This window comes from Hibiscus syriacus, unplaced genomic scaffold (assembly GCF_006381635.1).
Source record: "Hibiscus syriacus cultivar Baekdansim isolate YM2019G1 unplaced genomic scaffold, ASM638163v2 tig00110678_pilon, whole genome shotgun sequence".
Taxonomy (NCBI): domain Eukaryota; kingdom Viridiplantae; phylum Streptophyta; class Magnoliopsida; order Malvales; family Malvaceae; genus Hibiscus; species Hibiscus syriacus.
The window spans coordinates 2371590-2388793 of record NW_024062822.1 but is presented as its reverse complement, the minus strand read 5'-3'; the positions used below and the strand labels follow the sequence as shown (position 1 = coordinate 2388793).

At 37.0% G+C, this 17204-nt stretch overlaps 1 protein-coding gene across 1 annotated transcript; it reads right to left on the bottom strand.

Annotated features, from left to right (window-relative positions):
* Window positions 1-734: 734 nt before the first annotated feature.
* On the bottom strand, window positions 735-9212 carry LOC120138104 (rhamnogalacturonate lyase-like). Its single transcript, XM_039153701.1, has 11 exons — window positions 9096-9212; window positions 8893-9012; window positions 8659-8800; window positions 8058-8228; window positions 7699-7970; window positions 7524-7614; window positions 2020-2161; window positions 1780-1936; window positions 1587-1703; window positions 1335-1461; window positions 735-1070 (listed from the first exon to the last, which is right to left on the bottom strand). The coding sequence occupies exons 1-11, from the start codon at window positions 9200-9202 to the stop codon at window positions 834-836; spliced, it is 1683 nt and encodes a 560-aa protein (XP_039009632.1). The 5' UTR covers window positions 9203-9212; the 3' UTR covers window positions 735-833.
* Between the last annotated feature and the right edge of the window lie 7992 nt (window positions 9213-17204).

Sequence of the window (17204 nt, the reverse complement as noted above, 5' to 3'; positions counted from 1 at the left end):
CATACGCGTTGCGATTTACGGATACACGTTGCGATTTACGGATACGCGTTGCGATTTATGTGTTCGCGTTGCGATTTTCATATTCGCGTTGCGATTATGGAAAATCGCAATGCGAATATGTACTATCGCATCGCGATTTTCAAGAATCGCGTTGCGATTTTGGAAACTGATTTGCGATTCTGGGGATCGCGTTGCGATTTTTATTTCGCGTTGCGAATTTGTTGGTCATTTTGGCAAATCCAAAAAAAGTTGGTTAAAATCGTATATTATAACTTTTTTTTGGTCACTGAGGCGATTTTCTCTTTTTTTAATCACTGTCTATAATTTTTTTTTCTTTCTAAATCGTTAGATTATTTTTTCTTTATTGATATCGTTAAAATTATCTTTTCGAACGCATATATAACCAAACCATCATTCATCTATTAACCTTTAATTTGATTCCTCAAATTGTTTTTAAGTTTAAAAATGTAATTGAGTAAAGCAAAATTAAGATATAATTATAAAAACAAGTTCGGAATGAATTTGAAGAATAAAAAATTAAATAGTAATTTTTAAAAATTTATAATGTCAACTTACCATAATATATAATTTTTATATAAAATAAACATAATAATTTTTAAAAACAGCTCTTGCATACTTGATGTTCCTAAGCATATTGCATGTGAGGTTCTAAATCTAGCTTGCACTTGGGGGATTGCCAAAATCAAATAATTCAAAGCAAGCCGATGAGCAAATATAATTAATAACTATTCTATTCTCTAGTTTTATCCAAAGCCTGTGAATATGAATTACTACCAGAAAGAATATGGACCAACTTCCTATTTCTTGTTTCATTAAACTGCTGGTCCTTCTAATCGAATATAATCATACATGACAGCTTCGAATGGATCTTTGCTTCTTGTCTGTGTAAGAAATATGGTGTTTTCCCCTCTCTGAAATTTATTTCCAGGCACATTTATACTATAAAACCTGTACAATCCATGAATTCCGTGTCTCGGTACCGCATTGTCGCACCCGACTCTCGACGTCGTAAAATGAGGTTCAGTTGCATTTGGATCGTTGAACCGAACCTATGAGAAGATTCATCAGAGTGAAAGATGCATTGGTAAATGACGAGTGAGGATGTTAGTGGTGGCAGATCCAAAAATATTTTTTAGCGTGAACACATATGTATTAATAACAAAAAAAATTCTATAAAGGGAGCACAAATAAAATTTCAGGATAGATATCTTTAATAAAATGAACAACTGTAAGAAATTCGGATTCCAAGGTGGGCATTGAATTGTAAATAAATCAACCACTTATGTTCATTGAGGTTTTTATTATTAATATACCTGAACTTCAGCATATGAAGCTGCTGCCAATGCCAATTGGAGAGTGTAATTTCTTGCCTCGTTTACTTCCTGGAGATTGTATCTGATCTGCCATGTGGTTGCCCGCTCGGTATTGTTTCCTACGTTCCTGTTATTGAAATTATTAGCACCACCCAAAAATTTAATACATCACTGAATTTACCAATTGAATTGGATACAAATGAAGTTAATATGATTCTAGATCGAATTATATTTTCGAGTAGAGAATGGTACCTGGGAACGTGAGCAAAGAACCAATCCTTTGAATAATCACTAACGCCTACATTGTAAACAAGATCACCGTGATGATAAATGTCCGAGTAACTATCCCACAATCCATATTGTCGAAATCTGTTTCATCACCAAAATACACGTTTGTAAAGTTAATGAAAATGTCATGCAGGTAAGTGTGAGCAAAGTGCTTTACCTGTCGACTCTATGGTCGAGGATTGAGTTAACGAATGACGGGTTCGGTTCCGGTACGAAGAATTCAGCAGCTGTTCGGTCGGGAATCCCGATTTCCCACATAGTCGGGCCATTTCTTGGAGGATCGTATATAAGTGTACCCACGTTGATCTTGTTTCCTGCACATGAATATCTTCAAATGATCCAACTCGTTTAAAACCCAACGACCAAATAATTGAATTAATAAGGAGATTGATTTTACCTGGTTGGATAGTGATGTTTTTATCTAATTTATAGTTTCCGAGGAAACCATTGACCCAGGCATACAAATTATACACTCCTGGTCGGACATTTTTTATACTGAATCGGCCATTGTTGGTTGTTTCGGTCCAGAACTGATAGCCCTAGAAATAAAAAAAGAAAAAGAAGATAAAGAAATAGAAAGTAAAGCATTGGTACACAATTGCAACCAGCTCGATACCAACCTTTCCTTCAGTTTGCCATGATCCTGCAAGTCCAGGTGCAGCCAACCCCACAAAGGCAGATTTTGTTGGAAATAAAACACTCACACAAACAACTTTTATTGAAACTCAAACAAATATTACAAGAGTACTCTCACTCAAAAACAAGAACTACAACTCACTCTTATAAGACTTTGCTTCTTCACTCACTTAGAAGCTCTTAATTTTTCTTGATGCTTAAAACTAAAATGGGAAGGGGTATTTATACTACTCAAGAACAATCCTACACCACACAAATAAACTAATTTAAACCATTACAAATTCAACAAATATCTAACTCTCACCTAACTAAATTGATGTAAGCAATGACATCATTAATTAAATGATGTAAGCAATGACATCTTTAATTAAATGATGTAAGTAATGACATCAATTTAGTTTGGGTTTGGGTTTAGGCTCCCATAATGGATCAAGTTTATGATCCAACACCCTCCCTTAAACTTGATCTCGTGACCCCTAGTAGGTTCCTTAATCTTAAGAAGTCTTCGCTGGTCAGTGGCTTGGTAAAAATATCAGCAACTTGATCTTGTGACTTCACATATTCAACTTCCACATCTTTTCTTGCAACACACTCCCTTATATAGTGGTAGCGAATATCAATGTGCTTGCTTCGATCATGGAATACTGGATTCTTCGCTAAGGCAATGGCTGACTTGTTGTCGACACAAACCTTGGTAGGCTCTTCTTGTATCAAACCAATCTCCTTCAATAGATTTCTAAGCCAAATTGCATGACAAACACATGAGGTAGCAGCAACATATTCCGCTTCACAAGTGGATAATGTGACAATCGGTTGTTTCTTTGACATCCATGTGAATGCAATATCTCCCATGAAAAATACGAATCCAGTAGTGCTCCTTCGATTATCTATGTCTCCACCCCAATCACTGTCGCTATATCCAACAAGCTTGTAATCATTAGAAACTGAATAGAACAAGCCAAAGTCAATTGTACCTTTCAGATAGCGAAGAATTCTCTTTGCGGTTTTAAAATGGGTGGTTGTTGGGGATTCCATGTAGCGACTAACCAATCCAACTGCGTGAAGAATATCGGGTCTCGTGCAAGTTAGATAGCGTAGACTTCCTACCAAACTTTTGAAGAATGTTGGATCTACACTTTCGCCTTCCTCATGTTTGGTCATCTTGATCCCGTATTCTGCCGGTGTGCTTATTGGCTTACAGTTCTCCATCTTGAACTTCTTCAGTATCTCCTTTGCATAGCTTTCCTGTGAAATGAAAATTCCATCATTTTGTTGCTTAACTTCAATGCCAAGGTAGTACGCCATGAGCCCCATGTCTGTCATCTCGAATTCTTTCATCATCACATCCTTGAATTCATTAAACATGCTTGGGTTGCTTCCAGTGAAGATCAAATCGTCCACGTAGAGGCACACGATCAAAATATCTTCATCTTTGATCTTGATATATAGAGCATGCTCGTAGGGACATTTGTTGAAGCCATTCTCTTGGAAGTACTTGTCGATTCGGCTATTCCATGCCCTTGGTGCTTGTTTTAGCCCGTAAAGAGCCTTCTTCAACTTCAACACCTTGTCTTCATGCCCTTTGACTTCATAGCCTGATGGTTGCTGAATGTAAAGTTCCTCTTCAAGAACTCCATTTAGGAAGGCGGACTTTACATCCATCTGTTGTATCTTCCACTTGTTTTGAGCTGCCAAAGAAATGATTAGTCTGATAGTCTCCAATCGAGCAACAGGAGCAAATACCTCATCATAGTCAATTCCAGCCTTTTGACTATAGCCTTTAGCAACTAGCCTCGCCTTGTGCCTTTCAATCTCTCCTTTGGCATTTTGCTTTGTTTTGTACACCCATTTGACACCTATCGCCTTATGTCCCTTGGGAAGTGAGGTAAGTTCCCATGTGTCATTCTTCTCGATGGCCTTGATTTCTTCGTCCATCGCATCTCTCCATTTCTTTTCTTGTACCGCTTCTTGAAAGCTCACTGGTTCACAATCGGCAAACAAACAAAATAATGTAAGATTATCTTGTCGTTCAGTTACCTCATAGAGATCTCTAAGGCTTCTTGTGCGTTGCACAACTCTTTCACTTTGACTCCCACTTGACGATGATGAAGGTGATGAGTCTCCTTGAGTGGTTGATGTTGGTGAAGTGGGTGGAGTTGCAAGCTCTTGTTGAGATTCATCTAGTTGCTCCCTCATTGTCTGCTCATCTTCTTCAAACTGAGGAAAGAAATTGAAGTCATCTGTATGGGAGTTAAAATCCCATTCTCCTTCTTCGTTGAAGACCACATCTCGACTAATCACAAACTTCTTATTTTCTGGATTGTACAACTTGTAGCCCTTCGAATTAGCATCATAGCCGATGAAGATAAAACTCTCGCTTTTATCATCAAGCTTCGTTCTTCTCTCGTCTGGTACGTGAACATGGGCTATACTTCCAAAGGTTCTCAAGTGGGAAATGCCAGGCTTTCTTCCACTCCATGCCTCTTGCGGTGTCTTTCCCCATACACTTCTTGTTGGAGATCGATTTGACAAGTAGACTGCACACGATACTGCTTCCGCCCAAAATTCTTTGGGTAGTTTCTTGCTTTTGAGCATGCTTCGTGCCATGTCGAGGATTGTTCTATTCTTTCTTTCTGCCACACCATTTTGCTGGGGGGATCTAGGAACTGTCATTGGTCGACGAATTCCATTTGCTTCACAGAACTCTTGAAACTCCCTGGAAGTAAATTCTCCACCTCGATCGGATCTCATGGCTTTGATCTTTCTACCGCTTTCTCTCTCCACTGCTGCTTTGAACTTCTTGAATACTTCAAAAACTTCTGACTTCTGTTTCAAGAAATATACCCAGGTTTTTCTTGAAAAATCATCAATGAAGAGAAGAAATAGTTATTGTTACCGAGAGAACTTGGCTTGATCGGTCCACACACATCGGTATGGATGAGCTCAAGTGGCTTCTTAGCTCTTGTCTCTGACTCCTTTGGAAAGCTTTTCCTGAATTGTTTCCCGACTAGACACCCTTCACAGAGTTGGTCAGGATGGTTGATGTGAGGTAGTCCTTTCACCATCTCCTTCTTAGATAATAGCTCTAGACCTCCAAAATTGAGATGCCCAAATCGAAGATGCCAAAGCCATGATGCATCTTTGTAGCAAGCTTTCAGGCACTTTGCAACATCATTTTGTATGTTGATCAAGAACATTCTATTCTTTGACATCGGCACTTTAGCAATGAAGTTATTCTTATCATCTTTTATAGAAAGATTATAATTATTCATATGAATATCATAACCTTTCTCTACCAGTTGCCCTAAACTTAAAATGTTACTTTTCATATTGGGCACATAGTAGACATTTGAAATAAATTGATGTCTCCCATCTTTCAAACGGATAAGAATGTTACCTCTCCCTTTCACTGCTATTGTGGAATCATCTCCAAACGAAACATTTCCACTTACTGACTCGTCTAGCTCCACAAACATGTCTTTCCTTCCACACATGTGATTGCTTGCACCACTGTCAAGATACCAGGAATTTGCTTGGCCACCATCAGTTTCCTTTCGTGCTAGAAGAAGAGTTTCTTTGCCATCTGTCTTTTCCTCCACGTAATTGGCCTTCTCCTCAATTTTGTTGTTGGGAGCTCTACATTCTGAAGCATAATGCCCAAATTTTTGACAATTATAACATCGAATTTGAGATTTGTCATACTTTGAGTTTGGATTAATTCTTCCACGGCCTCGTGTTGAGCTTTCTCCTTTCTCATAGTTGTTGTTGGAATTGTTATTGTTGTAATTCCAGCCTCGTCCACGACCTCGACTTCCACCTCGTCCATGGCCTCTACCTCTGCCTTGGCCACGTTGGTTTCTATCATTGCGTTGGCTCTCATGCATATCCTTGAGTTGCAGCTTGAGGAGTTGCTCAGTAAACTCATGCTTCTTTTTATGCTTCTCTTCGTATGCTTGCAATGATCCTTGGAGCTGTTCGATCTTCATTTCTTCCAAGTCTTTAGTTTCTTCAATCGTCACGACGATGTGCTCAAATTTGGGATCCAACGAACGGAGTATCTTCTCTATTATCCTCACATCGTCTAACTTTTCACCATTTCTTTTTAATTGATTAGAAACAGCTACTACTCTTGAGAAATAATCTGAAATAGACTCAGATGCTTTCATGTTTAAGGATTCGAATTCACCTCTTAATGTTTGGAGACGAACCTTCTTCACTTGCTCGGATCCTTTGTAAGAGGTTTGCAGCTTCTCCCACGCTTCCTTGCTAGAGCTTGCACTTGAAATCTTTTCAAAACCATCATCATCTAATGCTTGATAGATGAGGTAGAGAGCCTTCTTGTCTCTCTTTCTTGAATCCTTCAAAGTTGTCTTTTGATCTGGTGTAAGAGTAGCAAAAACATCATCATCCGCAGGCTCATTATAGCCTTTCTCTATGATATCCCACACATCTTGTGATCCAAGAAGTGCCTTCATTTTGATACTCCAATTGTCGTAGTTGTTGTTGTTGAGTGTCGGAACTTGGAATGGTGCCATACCATTTGCCATATCTCTCAATATAATGAGATTTTGTAAAATCCGATTGCACGGATGAATCCGGAACGATGAAAAAAAAAAAAACTTTGGAGGGACTTGGACAACTCGGTCAAGGGCTCCAACTCGGCTGAATCGGCTCAACTCGGTGAGTCAACTCGATTTTCTGGCAGCAGTCTTCCGGCGGTGCGTGGCGGTGCGTCAGAACTCAGATTGAGAAAATTCTGGCGGCGCCGTATTCCTCTTGTCGAGACCTTCGATCTTTCCAACTCGCTCTGATGCCACTTTGTTGGAAATAAAACACTCACACAAACAACTTTTATTGAAACTCAAACAAATATTACAAGAGTACTCTCACTCAAAAACAAGAACTACAACTCACTCTTATAAGACTTTGCTTCTTCACTCACTTAGAAGCTCTTAATTTTTCTTGATGCTTAAAACTAAAATGGGAAGGGGTATTTATACTACTCAAGAACAATCCTACACCACACAAATAAACTAATTTAAACCATTACAAATTCAACAAATATCTAACTCTCACCTAACTAAATTGATGTAAGCAATGACATCATTAATTAAATGATGTAAGCAATGACATCTTTAATTAAATGATGTAAGTAATGACATCAATTTAGTTTGGGTTTGGGTTTAGGCTCCCATAATGGATCAAGAAGATAAAGAAATAGAAAGTAAAGCATTGGTACACAATTGCAACCAGCTCGATACCAACCTTTCCTTCAGTTTGCCATGATCCTGCAAGTCCAGGTGCAGCCAACCCCACAAAGGCAGATTTCGCCTGCATCAATTTCTTGTCCATGTATCTGAATCGAGGACAGAAGGCAAGGATAAGCTTTATACTAATAGGATGAAGACAGCAAGACAGAAGGAAAAGAGAAGACACTTACTGGTCTCGTACTAATAATTGACCATTAACTTCTCCTCGTCGTTCAGCGTGAGGGAAATCTTCAGAAGCAACGAAATCGTAAGGCCAACTTTCGATTTCTTCACTCAGCTGCCTTTTAGCATCGTTCCAGAGTGTTTTACGGTAACCCTGATTAGGATCGGAAGCGGCGGAGTTGAGATAGATAAAAACAGGACCGAAAACCTTTTTCCAAGGCTCTCCGTTCTTGTAGAACACGTTCATGTCGGTGCCCGTGTAATGAGTACTGGTAAACATCTACATCAAGAAAACAACCGAATATTATTATTACATTGATTCAAGCTGAAATGGAACCTGTATATTGAATTGTGTTGGGTTTCTTACGGAGAGAGCAGTGGGACCGACATGAGAAGTGAGGTCCTGCTTAACCGGGCCCCCAGTTCGGAACTCATTGCTGGGGCTGATTACCCAGAAACCGACGGCGTCCTCATCGGATATCCACCCATGAAGCTTGTTGTCTTTGTTTTCTGCAGAATATTGGTACTTGTCGTCAACCTGCGCCCCACAACTATCAGACTAGTGTTGTCGGAAAAGACACAGAGATGCAGACAGACAGCAGCCCTGTGTTTGATAAATTATAAATTTGATGACTGCATCTTACTTTCTCTTATTCTATTTACTGTATTTATTTATTTTTTAAATTTTTTCATTAAATTTAATATATTTGATTTTTTAGTCATTAAGCTGTTTCCTCACTAACATGAGTGGCTTTTTTTCTCTACTTATTAATAAGTAGATTATAAATTTAATTGCTTAACTTTATTCTTTCTCTTATTTCCTTACTAACGTTTGTATGTTAGGAATATTAAATGTTAAACATAAATATTCTATTTGATAAATATAAATGTTGCATTTTGGTTTTTGTTCTTCATATTTAACTTTAACCATAGCTTTATCAAAATTAGAAAAAGAAAGAAGAAAATACCTGTCCTCTAAGTCGTGTGTTGGTTGGATTGGTCAAGAGAACAGCTTCTTTAAAAGCAAGAACTTGACAGTGGCCAGGTTCTCGATCTTCTGCGGTAGGCATTATGTTTTGTCTGTTGTCTGATATTGCCATGAAATGAAACCTGAATCACATTGCATCAAACATCAACACTTCCCTCAATGCTTTTAACCATAAAAAACCCAGATTTTCCATTATTCATTTGTTTTTTTTTACTTGTCTTCCTTGAGCTTGAAAGCAATCCTTATTTGATACATGTGAGCATCCGGAAAATCTGCTTCTCGCTCGAAAATACTGTACATATAAAGCCCCGGAACGCCTCGCCGTACTATATACCTGCAAAAACAAAAACCTTAAACCATTAAGTACAAAGACCATTAAAAACGTTGTCCTTTCACCCTCGGAGAATGTTTGCAAACCTTTTGTCTATGTTCAAAGGAACTGATTTGCGATGATCTGTTGTAGATTTCCATGTTTTGGTGAAGGATATCTCAACTACCTCCTCAGTCTGTGTAATGATCTCCATATGTTGTGCATGTAATCTGCAGTTGCATGCGAAGAAATAAAATCAGTGCTCATTAAAGAAACAACAGATCACCATTAATTAATGTAAAAGTGACTTAAGAACTTACTTATCATAGGACTCATTATCCCAGACAATGTCCCAGTACCTAAAGAGTCAACGAAATTCGATTCGAACACAATCATAATCAAAAATGGAAAAGTTCAAGAAAAAGTAAAACGAGATATAAAAAAGTGAGCACACCCTTTATTGTCGTTGTGGTTTCTGGTTTCGAGCACATTAGGCATTTTCTTATATCTAATTCCTGACAAATAACCAGAAGGATCCTCGATGGTGACTTCAACTAGTCCATTATCAATAAAAACCTGGAAAAAGCTCCATTTGATAATTAATAATACTATGGGATGCATGCATTATTTTTCCTTGTTTTATCAAATTATATGCTATGATACCCATGTATTCTTACTCTCTCATCATGTCTATGCAACTTGACTTGACGAACCATTCGAATTCCACCCTTGCTTTTTCTACAATTCAAGCATAGATACGTAAAATATCATATACGATAATTCGTGTATTATTTTTTGTGTTTATATTTATTTAATGTGTTATTAATATATTTGTATAAACTTTATCATGCTCTAAGCAAGGAGTAGGCAGAAAGATTATGAACTTAGGAGTTAGAAGAAGATACCTAGTATCCTGGGAATCTTAACTAAAGACAATAAAAAAAGGTAAAAAAAACCATGCATTCACTTGTTGATGTAAACAAACAAAAAAAAATACCGCTTAAAGAGAAAATTCTTGGCACCCAAAAAGCATTGCAATAAAGAAAGACGAGTAAATATTACCGACTCCTACTGGAAGTTACTGTCGGGTTTCACAATTTGAGGCTTGTGCCATGTGCAATAGGTTAAGTCTCAAAAATACCATGGTGCCAAAACGAGTAGGCCATGAGATAATTGAAAGAGATGAAGAGAATGGCATACAACAAAGAATAATAAAGTCTTAGAGTCAAACTGAATCGAACTCAACCGAGATTCATCACATAAAAGAAAAAAAGCAAAACAGGCTAAAAGCACTGGGCAATGAGTATGAAGAAGAAGAAGAAAGAACCTGGTTGAGATTTCAGCAGAGAAAGCTGAGAAAAAGAATAATGAGAACTCAGTGATGATTACTAGCCATAAAACAAGGTTAGTCGAGTGAGTCCTGGTTACCATCTTCTCCACTTTTTCTCACCGGACTGCTGCAGTAAATCATCAAACATTTTGAGGGTCATATACACATTTTTTTTTTTTTGTTGTTGTTCCTCACGGCATTCAATGGGAGAACCCCATGAATAAGGTAAGAAATCAAGGAGAGATATTTAGGCTCACCATAAATGGAAACAAACCCAACATGGCAATGTTCAATGGTTTCAAAGAAAAAGGAGAAAATGAAGAAGAAGAAATCAATGCATTTTCTGGTTAGGCGAAGGGTTTTTTCTGGGATTTTTCGTTACACAACATATGGCAAAAGAGCTAGTAATGGCTTTCTAAAACGTCCACCATCTTATATAGGTACTATATATACATAGATAGCATTGAGGTGGTTATATGTAATTTTCATAAAATTTATATAAAATCTGTTTTTTTTAATATATAAAATCTGTTTTAAAATTTGAGTTTGTTGTTTATCCGTAATAAATTTTATTGTTATTCAAATTTAGAATCTGAATCAATTATTATTTTATTAAAGAAACTTGTTCAAACCATAACAGAATGTGTAGTTAAGTAAGTTAGTTAGGAATGTTAGTGGTTAGTCAGTGGTTGTATATATATGTGTAAAGGAACGTTTTTATGCAAGAAATGCAATTTTCTTCTTCTGTTTTCTAAATTTTAGTAAAGCATTATTGTATTTAACACTAATCCCAAGCCATATTACTGTATATTTGTTTTTCAAAATCACAATAAACGAAGTCTTAAATACACATTTAGTTCTTGAATTAGGAATGTTCTCTTAAATTGATATTTAATAAATTTTTTTTTGAATTGTTACATAAATTAAATATTTTTAAAATTAATATTTGAAAAAAAATATTCTCAACTTAGTACCTTAATTTTAATTCTAGTTACTGTTGTATTAATGATGTTAACTTTTGATGATACGATAATATAAAATTATATTATATATCAACAATAATGTTATCGTTTATATGTTTTTAAGGAAAACTTTAAAATTTATTAAAAATTTAAAATATATATTATTAACAAAAACAAATTAAAAATATCAAATTCTATAAATTTAATTATCTACACACTTATAATTACACTCTTCTAAGAGTGTGAGAACTTGAAAGAGTCATCTCGACAAAGACTTGCACGTTTCTATGATTCGGGTTTAGTAAATATTAAAACATATTGTATACATTATGTTAAAAAAATTACCATAAGATCATAATAAATCAAAGTCATCATCAATATTATAACAACTGAAAAACATATTTCAATTATAAATACACAGATTTATTGGAACGATTTTTTTAAAATTATTTAATTTAAATAAAATATGAGAAGAAAACAACGAAAAAAATAATGAAATACTATAATTTTACACTCAGAAAAAATAAACAAAATTCTATTTCGTAGTAAAATGAAAGATATGTTAAAGTTTTGCATAAAAATAAATAAACGGATAAAGTTAGACTAGTCATCTAGAGATACAAGTAAGAATATTTAATTAATTTTTGTATATATACTATTTTGATTATTATTATTATTATTTAAATAATTTTTAAAAAAATATTAGTATTGAAAATGTCATAATATTATAAAAAATTAGCTGACCCTATTCTCATATGTAATGGGGTAAGGGGAGGTAGGGTAGTAGGCTGCCCCCAACGCCAGATTGAGAGCAGCTTCCGTGAAAGACTTCCGTTATGAATTACCCTCAGTGGGACTCGATCCCACGACCACAAGGTTAAGAACCTTGTGCTCTACCAACTGAACCAGACAGGCAAGACAAAAATGTCATAATATTATGTTTTCATATAATCTAAAATTAACATTATTAATAAAAATACTAAAACAATGGATGAAATAAAATTTTAAATATCAAATTGAGAACACAAATTATTTAAATTCCAACTGAAGAAAAAATGAGTAGTTTAAATATTAAATGTATATTTAAACCATAAATAAATCAAACATGTATTTTTAATGGATTTAATGCTTAGTACATAACTCTTTTTAAGGCTAAACTATTTTTAAATTGAGAAAATAACCTCAGTGACCAAAAATCCCATATAATATACGATTTTAACCAACTTTTTCCGGATTTGCCAAAATGACCAACAAAATCGCAATGCGATCGCTAATTCGCAACGCGATCTCCATTATCGCAAATTCGCGTTGCATTTTCGCAATGCGATAGTTGAAAATCGCGTTGCGGTGGTCTACAGTGTCGTTGCGATTTTCCCATTTCGCAATGCGAATAAGTAAATCGCAACGCGAATTGGGAAAATCGCAATGCGAATAAGTAAATCGCAACGCGAATTGGGAAAATCGCAATGCGATACTGACTATCGCAATGCGATAATAAAAAATCGCAACGAGATACTTACTTTCGCAACGCGATACTGACTTTCGCAACGCGATTTACATAATCGCAATGCGATTTTCAAAGCGCCATTAGTATCCTGGCCAAGTATTTTATTTTTAAATTCCAAACATGAATATTAATATATTGGAACACTGAACTGTCCACAGTATATCCCGTAATCGCAACTCATAACCTAAAACCTAAAATCACAACTCAGTCTCATCTCCATCTCTCACTCTCTCACCCATCTCCGACGAAATCCGTCCCCATCTCCGGCGAAATCCGTCTATCTAAATCTCTCAGAGCCACCCTCACAATCAGAAATGGAAAATCAACCAAATCAACCAACGAGGGTTAGTTTTTTTAATTATTTTCTTTTTCAAATTTTTGCATTATTATTAGGTTTTTCATATTGAAATTGATGATAAGTTTACTGGTAATTTCAATAATAGATTAACCATTTCACTTAGATTGCTTATTAAATCAACCAAGAATCGCAACGCGAAATGCAAATCGCAACGCGATTTTAGTTTCGCGTTGTGATTCTCTCGTTGCGATAGTCATTTTCGTGTTGCGATTTTCATTTTCAGAAACTATTCTTCTTCTGCAAATTGAAACTTGAATGAATTGCATTACTTCAACCAAAAAACAAAGACAAATACGAAATTCACAGTGTTGCATATTTAAGTTTGAAGAATAAACTACTACTATTTATGTTTATTATTGTTTTTGGTATATCTTCACAGTGTAGTTTTTGGTATATCTAATTTAGTATGTTTATTGTTTTTGTAGAACTTTTATTCGGCTCAATTGACCTTGAGAAATAAAGTCAGCCTGGCCAAAACAATTGCGTCGAAGCTTTCACCTGCACAAAGAAAAATGTTTGAGGATACATGCTTCGGGCCATGGCTGAAAGTACAATATCCCGGTGGAGATGCGATGTTGACACACTTGTTTCTTCAAACCATGACTAGAGATCTACCAGAGACTATACAACGTCGTGATGAAGAGATATGGTTTGATTTTCCACCGGCGTATACGTGTTTTGGGCGGGAGGAGTTTTGCTTAATCATCGGTCTACGCTTTAGACACAATGATATAGGTCGGTACACTAGACACATTACCCGCCCATCATGGCTATCCCGGGTTTTTCCTGAGCTGGAGAGGCCGAGTCTACACATAGAAGACCTGACAAGATTTTTGAATAATAAAGATGGTTTTACTCGGATGGATGACGTCGACGTTGTCCGAGTATGCCTTCTAATTCTTTTGCATGCCGGCTTTTTAGGCAGAGAGGCCAGACAACCTATTCCAAATGATCTAATCAAATTGGTAGAAGACCTAAATGCGTGGAACCTGTTTTCGTGGGGCTCGTATTTATGGAAAGCTACATGGAATAAGTTATCGTCTGCCTTGGATGATCGAAAAAGTTTGCATGGCGATGGTTCCAAATACACTTTGACAGGCTTTATTTGGGCCTTTAAGGTAAGAATTTTTATATAATGTTTCCAAAATTATAAGTAATTATTTAACAATTACTAATGTTTGTTATTATATTGTTTGTAGATTTGGATATTTGAGGCCTTTCCCGCCATGAAGACATATGCAATAAAAACTTCAAATAATATTCCCAGGGCTATTTCCTGGAAGAGGAAACGAACCTTGCAATGGGAAGATTTACTACGGTATACGACAATAAATAATGTAAGTTAACATAAATACTACCATATGTTTATAAACAAGTTATTACTAGTACACATTTAACTTTGTTTGAGCTTTTATATTGTTAGGAGGCCAACACTCCTCTACAGAGGCTGACACCCACGGAAGCTGAGCTTGCCACTGATTGGTGGCAAGCTAGTAAGCGTTTTTTTGATGGAACGGTTGATGAGCAGCCTCCACTTCGGGAGCCATCACCTCGCCCAGAGCTATCACCTCACCCAGAGCCATCATCTGATCGACCCGGCTATACACCTCCACAACGATAGCCATCACATATTCTGTCACATCATCGAGCCTCTTCTCCACCATCACTGCAAGATAGGCGACCGGCAAAGATGCCACGACGTTTATCTCCCTGTTCTCCACCTCCACCTCAACGGGATGAGTTAGGGGAGTTACGTGATGAGGTCAATGCCTTGCGTGAGGAGGTCGGTACTTTACGCAAAGACGATGGTGCATGGCGTGTTGAGGTGTCTACATTACGCGGTGAGGTAGCCGTTCTACGTGAGATGGTAGCATCGTTGCAGAATGAGGTTCATACTCTACGCAACGAGGTAAGTTTAAGATTTTTCATACTCGTAATTCATTCGGTTGCTGCCAATCTGTTTTTGTTAGTATTTGTTTTTGGTTTTGTTTTTGTCTTTTGGTTGAAGTAATGCAATCCATTCAAGTTTCAATTTGCAGAAGAAGAATAGTTTACTTTCGCAACACGAAAATGACTATTGCAACACGGAAATGGCTATCGCAATGCGAAATGAAAATCGCAACGACAAAATCGCAATGCGAAATGAAATCGCAACGACAAAATCGCAACGCGAAATGAAAATCGCAATGCGATTTGTGTTTCGCGTTGCGATTTTGTCGTTGCGATTTCATTTTGCATTGCGATTTTGTCGTTGCGATTTTCATTTCGCATTGCGATAGCCATTTCCGCGTTGCGATAGTCATTTCGCGTTGCGATTTTAAGTTTCGTGTTGCGAAAGTAAACTATTCTTCTTCTGGAATGTTTATATATGTTGTCCTTTTAAATGTTTATATAAGTGCTTATTTCTGGAATGTTATCTGAGCATTTTGTGAACTATGATAGAATAATGATTTGGGTGAATACAATGCTAGTTTGAAACATATTTGTCTTTGTTTAATATCATGTCTGTTTATTTACTGATTTATGTATTAATTTTTTTTAGCGGCCCGATAAGGTGGATGCTTTACGTCGGGTTTTCCTTGCACGACGGAGTTCACGCATCAGACGGCGTGGACGTGCTATTACGTCTCCGTTCACCCCAATGGTGCGAAGACTCCGCAAGAAGAAGCCCGACTCACCGGTCATCCCTCAAGAGTCCCCTCCAATCGTTCAAGAGGCCCCTATTCTCCCTCAAGATTCCCCCCCCCACCGTTCAAAAGGCCACTGTCATTGTTGAAGAGGTCCCTCCCACCATTCCAGAGCCTGATTCACATGGGGTAATATATCAAAGTATTGAGAAACCCCCACCGGTTCCGGACATGATGGATGAGAGTTGGCTCTCGTATGAGTTACCGGCTAGTACCCTTTCGGTATCTGAAGTGGAGAGGAGACAACTACCGGAAACAATTGTGGATAATACCCTTTGGGCTAAGACCGCAGTTGATTTTTATCTACATGAGCGGAGCCAAGGGTGTTACACTGACATCAGCAAACTCAACGATGAAATGTTTTTGTTGCTTGATCGGTCTTGGTGGGGTGTGCTATTAGGGGTTGAAGACAGTGGCTATTTGGATGGGGAGGTAAGACTATATTTGTCTTATATATGATTTTGATTAATTTGTTTAAAAATTAATGTAATTCACTAATATATGTATTTTTTTGTAAAACAGCATATCGATGCGTGGGTGTCACGTCTACTAATAATAAGGAAGCTTAGGAAAAATAAAAAAAAATTCGCTATATACAATAATGCCGACGGCTTTTCACGCAGTTCACTTGAAGAATCAACGAGATGAATCATTTTTGTTGGGCAATGGACAAGCTAAACTTTATCCTGCATGGTGGGAGGTCGATAAGGTTAGTGTTAATTTTTTAAATTTTTTAAAGGTGTTAATAAATAAGTGCGCAAATAAATGAATTATTACTTATGATCGCAGGTGTTTATCCCTGTTTTGGAACGTCGTCACTGGCTTCTCGTCCAACTTCAGCTCCCATCCCTGAAGATAATAGTGTATGACAGCATGATCAATTACATATCACTGTCTGATTTGAGAGATATTTTCAAGGGATGGAGCTCTCATTTGGCTAAATTCTTGGATGGGATTAAGTATTGGAGTCATTCTGGACACAAGAAGCCAAAGAAGTTCAATGTTACAGTTGTTAGAGACGAGACCGCGCCACAGCAATCGCCGGGAGCCAGAGGGGATTGTGGTCCTCTCGTATGCCTTTGCTTGGCGCGTTTGACGACGGGAAGCACAGAGTTTTTACCTCCCACCGATAGAGATAGAGCTGCAGTAGGCTTGTGGTTTCGGCATTATATGGCTAGAGCAATATATTCGAGACGCTGCCTACCTACATCGGCGTTATGAAAGTGTCCATTGTTAATTGGTAAGTCAAATGCAAGTTTTGTTAACATATATACTCCTTTTGGTTTGAAAATGTTTGGTTAAGTACCTAGAATTCAATAATTTGCTGTTTGTAGGTTTTAGATGTGTAGGAAGTCTTGTTTGAGCAAATGTT

What these genes read in the sequence shown, in the direction of transcription:
- LOC120138104 (XM_039153701.1), bottom strand. Translation starts at nt 9,202, where the DNA reads ATGGAGATCATTACACAGACTGAGGAGGTAGTTGAGATATCCTTCACC. An exon ending in CCTTTGAACATAGACAAAAG is followed by an intron (nt 9,013 to 9,095) that starts GTTTGCAAACAT and finishes TTGTTTTTGCAG; the next exon opens with GTATATAGTACGGCGAGGCG. An exon ending in TTCAAGCTCAAGGAAGACAA is followed by an intron (nt 8,801 to 8,892) that starts GTAAAAAAAAAC and finishes AATGTGATTCAG; the next exon opens with GTTTCATTTCATGGCAATAT.